We start from the raw sequence: 11,606 nt of genomic DNA on the forward strand, positions 1-11,606 counted from the left end.
TCTCTCTCTCTCTCTCTCTCTCTCTCTCTCTCTCTCTCTCTCTCTCTTTCTCTCTCTCTCTCTCTCTCGCACACAAGCACACACAGTTATCTCTCTGCTCATTCACCACCTCTCTCTCTCTCTATGAACAGGTTTACACTGCGTTTCTTATGAGTATGATTGCCAGCTTCATCTCTCTCTCTCTCTCTCTCTCTCTCTCTCTCTCTCTCTTCCTGTATAGCTGTCACTCGTTCTCTCCTCCCCATCTATCGCTGTTGAGTCTCCCTTAAAGGAACACCCATTTTGAATGTTATCAGCCCTTCTAATGGCGGTTATCAGTCGTAATCACTACTATTCTAATGCTTCAGACGGGCCAAACCAAACCTACCTGCATGTTGTGAAACGGTTTCACTTTTAAACTTGTGGTTAATGTTGTGAATTGAAAAAAAACAACTTGTTTGGGCAACAAAAGTACTTGGAAAAAAGTTCATGGTTTGGATTTACATAACTGAATTTAAATGAACTTATGTTAAATTAACTGAATTTATGTACATAGGCTAAGTTTAATTATGTATATAAGTTGAGAACGGTGTTAAGAGAAGTTGACGTTGACTTTTAGTTTCACACGGGACACAAACAGCGGTCTACTGTGTGAAAGTCTTGTGTTTGTTTGACTCATTCGTCCATCCCGTCCTCCTTCCTGTTTGGACTTTGTTGGACATAGGCATCATTCACATCCAATCAGGTTCCCACGGTTATTTGAATGTGGGTAGTTTGTAAAGGCTACGGCGGCAGAGACCGCAGAAAGATAAAACAGAATAAACTTACTAGCCAGCTTAAGCTTCATTTAGCCATTAGCCTTAATATTCTCCTGATCTGACAGTTTTATTTGCCTACAACTCACCAAACATTAAAGGTTTTGGTTGCTAAAACCATTGTTGTCCTGTTTCTTCTTTTTCTCTTCTACCTCCTCTTTCTATAGCACTGCCATTATAGTCACTGCAAAGCTGTATGTTTGCATCTTTAATGGTCGTTCAATAGAAATCTCAACCAAAAAGAGAAAGAAAAAGTAGACAATGTTTCTGCCATGCGAGTGTCAATTATTGTTTAATTTGACCTTTATTTGAAAGTAAGCATGGACTTCATTATATCTGCACTGCATCTCTGCAGCTGTACACAGTCAGCACTCTTAACCCGGCACTATTTTAGTCTCACAATTCTGGTCCAAATATAAAATCTCTGAGAGCAGAACACCAGCCTTCTTTCTGGGTGTTTAATTGCTGCAATTTGTCTTGATGACACATAAATGTCGTTTCGTCAAACTGGTTGAATCGGTGATGTGCAGCTTCAGTGTGTGATTTAATTTGAAGAAACAGGTGTTTTTTTTGTTCATACAAAACTCTTGCATCATATTGCAGCTTTAACAGACCAGGTTTAATTGCATCAGTGTTGAAACGGTCAAATGTCTCATTTAGCAAAATCACCTCAGGATCCAGAGAGAAGTTTGCCGTAGTAAATTGATTTGACATCCCACAGTGCTGCTGCTGCTGCTGCTGCTGCTGCTGCTGGTGTCTGGGCTTATTTTGAGGCCACACAGTAAAAACAGCATATTTCTCTCTCAACGCAATGTTGTCTGAGCTGAGCAGATGTGCTGCCATAATGTGCGAGCCTCCGTAACCTCCTACCTCTCCTCTCTACCTGAGCGGCATCCAGGGAGCCGGCAGGATGTTATGACAGGCGTGGAATTAGAATATGGCCGCCGCTGTGTCTCTAGTTTTTCTTGTTGTTGTTGGAGGAGGAGGAGGAGGAAGACGAAGAAGAATAGGGGGAGGAAGATTGCAGTCTTTCATGCGTGGTTTACTGCCTGAGTTTAATAGATGCTGAAATGAGTGCGGAATTGTGTAAGTACAGCGTTTCCTCTGTTAATGGTTTCATAGCAGCGCGGCGGTGGTGGATCAGAATATTTCTGGGCAGCACTGAACGGTCCAACGGCCTTATGTCAGGATATTAAACCATGAGTGTGAACCTACAGACTTCCCACTTTTAACGGCACGTATGCCAACGTCCTGCAGCTCTTTCCCTCCGTCCTCAGGAGGTGGAAGTGTTCAGTAGAAAGCCGCCTCAGCATCAACATGTCAGTCCATTCACTGCAATTTTAAATCATTCCCTGATATCATTTCTTTGCAACCGCAAATTACTTTCCCCTCATTTGAATCCAAGTGTGCTGCACCGTCCATCGCCCCTCTCAGTTTATTGCACTAGATGTGCATCCATCTGCAGCCACGAGGAGCCTCTGACCCATGAAACTGACGTTTTATGGGCTGGATGACATCCACAAGATGAGCAGTTCTTCCATGAAACAATCTGTTGTCAAACAATTGGCTTCCAAGGGATTTTTCAAAATAAAATATCAATGTGTTCAACAGACCAACTAGGGATCGTGTTGAATGTGGGTGTTTTTGCATTCGGTTAAGCAGCTGATGTAGAATATGGAGTGACCGTTTTGCACTCTTCATACATCCATAGGAATGATAACAAGTATAACAAGCATGAAAGCCTACTAAGGGTATGTGGGACTTAGGTGGATAGATCAAACAAACGGAACCTTCACTCAGGAGACCGCTGTTTTTGTGTCCCGTGTGAAACCAAAAGTAAATGTTGACGCATGTTACGTTACGTTGTTACGTTACGTTGTTACGTTATGTTGTTACGTTACAGTGTTAGGTTATGCTGTTAGGTTACGCTGTTAGGTTACGGTTTTACGTTACGTTGTTAGGTTACCTTGTTAGGTTACCTTGTTAGGTTACCTTGTTACATTATGTTGTTACATTACGTTGTTACGTTACATTACGTTTTTTACGTTATGTTGTTGCATTATGTTGTTACGCTACATTGTTACGTTGTTACGTTACATTGTTACTTTTACGGTGTTACGTAATTATTTAAACACAAACCATTATTTTTTTTCCAACCCTAAACCTAACCAGTCGTCCCACGACGTTGACCGCGTGGCATTGTGCGTTTCTGCAAAACATTCATGGCAACATTTTTTCTGCTGACTGGTATGATTTAAGGCCAAGACGAAGAGACTGAGGTGATGGTCTAAAATAATTTTAGACAGAATCTGTGGTCTGAATCGAGATGAAACAGTAGAAAAGTAGAAAATATGAATTAAAGGTGCAGTCTGTCATCCAAATTTGTCAAACTTCTGCATTGGCTTCACTCGGCAGAACCGGAGGTTGCCGCCTGGTATCAATGTAGGACAAAGATGTAAGGCAGGTGTAGCTGCATGATGGAGGAGTCTCTTGAACATAAAGAACTGCTGCTGAAGAGTTCAGTAACATCACAACAATTAGCTGTGGAAAAAGTCAGGCTCGTCCCACCGCTGGAATCATAATCATGTTTGTGTTTAGCGACTCCGTTAAGGCCACTCTCTCGATTTTTGCCCTTTTCAAGCTGGTGTCAAACTTAGGCGGGTGCATGACTGATGACGCTGGGGTGGTTTTTCTCCTCTCCTCTGTATCACCTCGTCTCTCTCCATCGACAGACGCTCCTCATCTCTGCGCCATTTCAGGTTCTTTATCATATATCATATTCTCCAGCAGAAGGAAAGGCGACTCCTTCCCGAAAGGTCGAGCTCATTTGTTTCATGTGAGATATTCCGTTGAATACATAGTGATGAACGGCGAATGGGTCTCACTGAAGTTGATTGCCATGTGACTGTTTCACACACACACACACACACACACACACACAGACACACACATGCAGCCCTGTGGCTGATTGCTCCTTTAAATGCCACCCACTGGGGCTGCTGGCATGGCCGTGCATCGCCCCGTCAATGTTTTTCTGCTACGCCAGGCAGTGTAATGATGGCTCCAGCCTGGCCGAAGTGTCCGAGCTCCATGCTCTGAGAATAATTGACAATTACGAGGAATGTAGGGGCGAGCTAAATGCCACACCATGCTGAATATAGACACTCCATCTCAGATTGTGAAGCGGGGAATGGAGATCAGACGGCGGAGGTTTTACAATAAAGCTCTGAGGGAGCAACAGTTAATATTGTATACCTGGAAACAGCCCTTAATTCCAAGTTCTGACCCTCAAAGCAACTATTGGAAGGGATGATGGAGGAGCACACACAATGTCTGCTACCGCTTGAAAAATGATGCCTTTAGTCTTTTGTTGAAACACTTCCCTGTCCTTGGGTGACCTGTTGCAGTTTTGGGAGTAACTACTGACTGTCAAGGTGTTATATAGTGTTCTTTATCATCTATCATCATTTAAAGCTGGAGTAGGCATCTTTGACCACTGTAACACATTTTAGTGTAAAATGACAGTGAAATACTGGCAGCAATAACATTTACGGAATATCTTATGTATCACAAGAATACAGCATCTCACTGTAAACAAAGCATACAGTAATACGTTGCAATATTTAAACAAATTACAGAATGTTGCTGGCAGTAGTTTCACCAACATAAAACTGTACAATTTCTACCGTATGAGACAAAAACAGTTACTTATTGTCATCAAAATGTACAGTAATTTGCCAGCAGTAAGCCGTAAATTACTGTGAAAAGAAACACTTGATCGTTGGGATCATGGCAGCAAGCATTGTGACTCCCAGAATGCATTGCTTTCACAGCAAAATATAAGCATAATACAGCATATTTTGAAAGTATCCAACCGAATAAATCCCAGCCCCTCCCGTCAGGCCTTCCTCCAAAGCCACTCCCCCAAAACACATGACTTCTGCTGGAGGACGAGTCCATGAGCAACGTGATCTCATCCATACTCATCATAATGCAGCTTGGCAGACCTGTAGATGTATCGATCTTTCAGTTAAAGAGCGGAGGCTGGAGGTTTTATAGCCGCATGGTGGAAGTTCATCACTGCGCTGCAGTCTGGATTTAACCTCCATCGACTCAGATTCCATCTGGATGAAACCTTTTAAATCCAAGACTGAACTCTGGATCTCTGGATCTTTGATTTGGATCAGTAAAGTCAAAAAGTGATGCCGTTCTCCTCACTCAGAGGTCATCTTTACTGGCATAATAACTAGCAACGGAAGTCAGACGGCGGCTTTACTCTCTGTATCTCAAGCGGCCAGAGTTTCACAAGCATGTGAAGAACTACGGTGGCCTTCAGGTGACAGAAAACATGAAATGTCTCTACGTCACTCCTCCACATTCCAACGCTCACTGGTTGCAAAAAGTCAAGATGGCGACGGGCAAAGCTTCGAACTCGAGGCTTTATAGCGGCAGTCCACAAACCAATGGGTGATGTCCCGATGACTACGTCCACTTCTTATATACAGTCTGTGGTCAATGGGTTGCAAACAGCACCAAGGATTGCTACCCTCATACAAGAAAGTAAGATGGCGTTCGTCAATGAGGAAGGACATGAGATTGCCCAAAAACAACAAACAATAGCCACACACTGTTGTTCTGCAGCTGACTGATAGTGTGTTAAAAAAGGCTTCATCCTCTGTGCCTCAGAAATCCATCCTCCTCATTGTTAAAACAGCTCTGTTCTTTGAAGGCTCTGTGACTTGTGAGTGTCTTTGAGAACCAGCCTTCTATCTCCTGTCTATCTTTCCCTCTGACTGTCCTCCCACTGTATCTCTCCACCTCGCTGTGTTAAGACTAAAGAGGGAGCAGCAGCCCGATGGCCTTCAGCTGCCCTCCAGCTTTGTACCAGGCCAACTCTCCACACATCCCTCTGCCTGTCTGCGTATCCCTCTATTTCTGGCAACTTCCTTTTTTCTGTGTGGTTTTTACTGTTTTGTTTTGTACAAAAAAGTGCTTCATCAATCAAACCACAGCGGACACAAGCCTTCAAGAAAGAGTAGAGAAACAAGAACAGAGAGCTAAAAGGCTGAGGGGGATCTGAGGCTGCATAGCGGCTCATAGGCATGAAAAAAGATCGTATGTGGCTCGCGGCCACTACTCGGCCTGATCAGTAAAATCTTCGACATGCGCATGAAGGAGAAAATGACATATGGAGGACGACCCATAACCACCTGCTCATCCAACCGTGCAATCCTGTCCATCACTCCATCTCTCCATCTGCCGGTATCGGTCGATCCACTCTCCCGCGTGGAGATATGCCATCTCGAGTCAGCGGTGCAGTGACCCTCCATGAGAGCCTTTCTCTTTTTCTTTCCTCCAGTATCATTCTGAATATCTGTCCGGTTGCGTAGCTTTGCAATTCATCTTGACAAACTATGAAATACATCGACGTATCCTCGTACAACAGTTCCTAGGATACCTTTACGAAGAGATACTCTTTATTTTTGTGATTTCCGCTCGTTACATGCATACTGTATTTCCTCACAGGGAACTCAGGTTTTGGAAAAGATCGTGAAATACTGAATTACATCATGAATAAATCAACACTGACTTCTCCTGATAGATCGTTTTTTGTTTTAATAGGTGCCCATGTGGCTGCTGCATTGCATTCTGGTCCTTTTCCTGCTCCTGTGCGTGTAGAAATATTCCTGATTGTTTCTTCTTCTCTGTAATGAGTCACTGAATGTGTGATTTGTTTCTGGGCTCTCAACCACCCATCCATTAGCCAGCGCACAGATGTAGCTGTAACATCTTCACATGGTCTGTCCTCTGTGTCTCCTCTCAGGACTACCGAGTGAACATCTTCCTGAGACAGCAGTGGAACGACCCTCGGCTGGCCTACAGCGAGTACCCCGACGACTCGCTGGACCTCGACCCCTCTATGTTGGACTCCATCTGGAAACCCGATTTGTTCTTCGCCAACGAGAAGGGGGCCAACTTCCACGAGGTCACCACCGACAACAAGCTGCTACGCATCTCTAAAAACGGCAACGTGCTGTACAGCATACGGTGAGCGGAGGACAGTGTTGATTATTAGAGTGAATACTCGCGGGCGTGGACACACCGTAACAATCTCCTGCTCACATCCAGACTATTTCATTAACAGTGCATAGAATTAACTTACAGCAGCTGTAAAACGCTTAGTGCCTCGATACTGGTGGACTAAAACTGTCCAATGATCATTTAAAAGAGATATAACCGTAATGTAAAAAGTTTAGAGTCGCAGCAGAAGAGGAAGGAGAAAGGGAATACATCAGGAGGTTAGATTGAAACAATCAGTTATGAAACTATGATTGAAGATAGAAGGCGACTGCTCGGACTTCCTGTTTATTGCATTCCAAAGACCTTCATCTTCTGCTTCAGACTGCTCTTATTGCGTCAAAGTTGGAGGTTTTTATTTTCTCCAGAGCTCCACTTCCTCCCTCCTTTTTTTTTCTTCTGTATCTCCGAGACACCCCATTCAAGGCTCTCAGAGTTATAGCCGCCTTCAGCCGACAAAACCTTTTAGCCCGCCGGTGCCTCCTCCTCCTCCTCCTCCTCCTCGCTTTTATTGCCTCAGCTCAGGGGCGAATGAGAAAGAGACGCAGCAGCCATGGTAATCTACTCAGCCTGTTAGTATTCCAGCAGCGAGTCCAATCCGTTATCAACCTCAGTTCTCACCTTCATGTCCGGCCTGAAGAGGAGTGAGATTGGCCCTTTATAGATATCGTCAGAGAAAAGGGATGAACCCTGCTCTCCACTTCTGCTGCTCTCATTTGTTAACTTGACAACGTCAGAACGAACCCTCCCTCCATCAGCTGGATCTCGGCGGCGAAGCTGCGGCGGGATATTAACGCGTCCAGAGGAAAGACGGAGAAAGTGGGTCTTGTAAATGTTGTTTACTCTGTTCTCAATATTTATCGCTCGACAGCGGAGCGGTGACCGATGGCCGCGTCGCCTCCGAGATGAGAGTGAACTCTTTGAGATGGGACGATCAGATTCCCATGTTGTCAGATCTCCTGCTGTACTTCAAACGGGAATGCAGGGTTTGCTCTGAGCTCATATGAAATCCCATTTGTGCTCGTGGGGCGTGGTATCAAAAGGAACATTTATTATTCTTTAGTTTCAAGAATTCTTGTGCAAAATGCATCATGTGTTTTGAGGGGAATAGAAGTCAGTTTTCTCTAAAATAAAGACAAAACAAAACGTAGCATGGTGGTAAATCATATGAGGATATGATATGTGCAGTGGACATCGTAATGCTTTTGGAACACACTTTTATAAAATGTGTTCCTGCTGATTAGGACTCAAAAAGAACTCATATGTGTCCCGTAGTTTAGACTTTAATTGGAACTTTATTTATTTGCCCCGCACAACCTAAACATAAAATACACATGATACAGGAAGAGTTATTTTGTAGATATGTTTTAATATGTTAATTATAATGGATTATTATGTTAATCCATTAGAAGAAGAATAGGAAGTTAGTTTGCTTTGACGCACAGGGGCAATGGATTTACTGTACTTTGCTTTATTGACACAATTTACATCAAACTTCGTACGTGTTATTGGAGTCATACCTTTTTAGATTCACGGTGACTCACATTACGTCCCCAGTGTCCATCCAGTTATTTCGTTCTTTTGTATCAAAATAATGCAGTGATAAACGTCAGCACAGCTTTGATTCCACTGCAAACAGGAAGTGCTGCTAGATAATTATAAATCATACTCTTAATGGTGCCAATTTGACAAAATGTTCTGAAGTGTAAAATAAAACAGGTCTGGAGGTGTTGCCCACAGCTAAGTCACTGACTCCATTAAAACTTTGTTCTGTGCTCACAAAACATCATTATCCCCAAAAAGAAGTAATAAAGAATCGAGTCATATTTGTGGCAGATGTTGAGGGGATTGGATGTCTGCACATTTCTTTAGATTAAAGAATATTTTTGCTTCTTTGTAGAAAGTCCAACAAAACTAATACTTATGTTATTTCATCTTTTCCAACATTAGCACATTCGATTTATTCGTCACCGTTTTGAAACATCCCGTAGTGTCGTCCTTAAAGTCATTGAGGAGTTCATGAAATTCAGCATCGGTCCTGCGTGAGTTCTCCTTCTGGTGGAACAGAAGAACAGAATCACCTGCAGGGTCGGAGTACAAAGCAGGACGCGGTTATCTTTTTTTTGGTCAGCATTTGGCGTTTAGGTGTCTTGATGCAGCAAACAGGAAACCACAGAGCTGAACCTTCCTTCTGAGAAAGTGGGACATCTGTGGAGGCTACGTCGAGTGTGTAATACATATTCAGCATCCTGTCAGACGACTAACAATGTGCAGACGCGGCAAAGTGTTGTACATCATGCCAACTGGACGTGTGTGTGTGTGTGTGTGTGTGTGTGTGTGTTGTAGCAGCGGGTGTCCTGTTAGAGCGGAACAGGAGGACGGAGTGTGTGCAGCCAAATCACCTCCTGCTCCTCGTGACAACCTGCTGACAGCTGCGACTCTGCACAAACTGGGAGCTGTTTTTAATAATATATATGTTTAGGTTTTCTTAGAGAGACTTAATATTTAGTGACTTAGCGATTATGATGACACTGGTGGTGGATGGTGGTTTTCCGCCATCGGTTAAAAACTTGTTAAATCTGAGAATAACCTTCAGAGTCGTCTGACAGATAACGAGCTCTCTGATTAAAACAACAAGTCACGAAGCAACCGATTACGCACTTAGTGCATCATGGGAAACAGTGTCAGTCTGTGTCCGAAAATCAGATTCATCAGATTTCAAGTTGCCTGGTACAAAATTATTTATTTAAGATGGACAGTCGAGAATATTTGGTGATTCAAGATTCAAAGTTAAGAATACAATCTCACCACAAGATGTGCTGGAGCTTTCAGTCGTATCACATGGTCTTCAGAAGCACACAATTCCCTCCTTGTTCGAGGGACTTGAAGTATCCTTAGTCATCCCTGTTGGCTTATAGACTGAGTTTCATAATGTCTTCCTACACCTGAGCATCGTTAGGACCATGTGATGTGATGTGAAAGCTCCAGAAACAGCTACTGAATGCACCTTGTGCTGAGATTCTTTTCTCATTTATTTGAGGGGGAAATCATAGTCTGGAGTTATTGCAAAGCTCTTATGGAGATTAGTGCTGAATTGATTATGATATAGTGCAACTATCAATTATTTTAACAAATTAACAGCATTAGACCAGTTTATCTGTCCCCCCCCCCCCCCCCTTATAATTATTGATATTTTACAGACTGCACAATGTATGTATGAAAAATAATTGATTCTTTGGTAATCGTTGGTGCCATCTCTAATTGGTTCAATTTATTTTGAGAACACAGATGATGACATCCCTAGTTTTAAATAAACAGCTAATATTGGTGTCTGTGGGGGGGTGGAGCCGTAATGATGTCTGACGACGTGTTTCCAATGATATCTCATTTCAAAATGAAAGTCTTTTTTTTCAGTAATGCATCGAATCTGGTATCAACATTTCTTTTTCCATTAATTTCTGGGCGAAGTTGACTTTTGCAGAGATGCGTTCGCTCCATGTGACGGCAGGAATTCATTGACTCAGAAGCCTAATGCGTCACCACGACGACACGGGACCGGCTGCCTCGAACATTTTCATTTTCGGAGTTTCACGGATCAGCCTTCCATGAAACGAGATCCATTCCCATGTTGCTGCGTGTGGCTGCTCGGCTGCTCAGCTACAGGTTTTCATCCTGTTGGTCCTCCAGCAGAGAAGAAGAAGCTGTGACCGCCATCACAGATTCACTGTTCCTGTTCTTATGGTCCTCAGGTCTCCTCATTGTCATCAGTCAGCAACTAGAAGATTGAACTTAAATCTATCTGTCAAATATCTTTTTGATACAATGAACAGATATGAACAGACTCAGTCATTTCCTAAAACAGCCGCTGACTGAAGTTTTCCACAAAAGTTACTGAAACAAACAGGAAATAAAGTGCATTAGTCCGTCTTTTATTAAACTAAGGGCTTCTTCGGGGACTATTTTCAGCGGCGTATCAATCTGGTCTCTAGTGAGTCTTTGTGGCAGCAGGACGGTGTGTGTGTGTGTGTGTGTGTGTGTGTGTGTGTGATTGAGTCAGAATAAAATACTGTGTGTGTTCATGGTGATGAAGGAACAACAGAGTTGAGATATTAAGCTTTTTCATGCACACAATACTTGTTTGGAGATACTTTGACTGTTTGTGTCTTTTCATATCTTCACTCATAAATGACTTTAAAACAATATATTTGATTTGAATCGTTTAATCAATTAATCGTTAATTGTTTCAGTTGCTACTCAAATGTTTTAGTTGTTTTATCGTCTTCGTGAAAGCAAACAGTTGGATTCTGCTTTTATCAAGTTGAGCTCATTATTTAATTAGTTTTACTTTCACCCTTCATATCTGTGATGTTTGCTTCTCCTTTTCCGAGCAAAGTAATTAATTAAACTCTTTCATCTTCTGAAATGCTGTAAATGTGAGCACGAAACTAAATGTTTATAGAATGTAAATGGTAGTGATTTATTCATTCAAGCTAGTATTGAACTTAAATCGAATCAGTCTGGATAACAGCAGAGGCTGCATAGTTGTTGTTTCTTCAAAATCCCCCAAAAAATAAATGTATTTATTCGTATCAATTTCAAACACATCCTGATCTGTCGGTGTTCGGCGAGGTAGCCTGATAAAGCTCCGGATAATCCTCTTAGTACTAAGTGATGCTGAGTGTGTGTGTGTGTGTGTGTGTGTGTGTGTGTGTGTGTGTGTGTGTGTGTGTGTGT

At 42.7% G+C, this 11,606-nt stretch overlaps 1 protein-coding gene across 2 annotated transcripts in view; it reads left to right on the forward strand.

The window, feature by feature from the left end:
- glra1 (glycine receptor, alpha 1) overlaps window positions 1-11,606 on the forward strand; it is a 105,608-nt gene that overhangs the window by 54,984 nt on the left and 39,018 nt on the right. For both annotated transcript variants that reach the window (XM_031877004.1, XM_031877005.1), the window contains one exon: window positions 6,619-6,842. In XM_031877004.1, the coding sequence (XP_031732864.1) occupies window positions 6,619-6,842 (224 nt within the window). The remainder of the gene's footprint in view (window positions 1-6,618; window positions 6,843-11,606) is intronic.

Source organism: Anarrhichthys ocellatus, unplaced genomic scaffold (genome assembly GCF_004355925.1).
Source record: "Anarrhichthys ocellatus isolate YVR2014 unplaced genomic scaffold, GSC_Weel_1.0 scaffold122, whole genome shotgun sequence".
In the NCBI taxonomy this organism is placed as follows: domain Eukaryota; kingdom Metazoa; phylum Chordata; class Actinopteri; order Perciformes; family Anarhichadidae; genus Anarrhichthys; species Anarrhichthys ocellatus.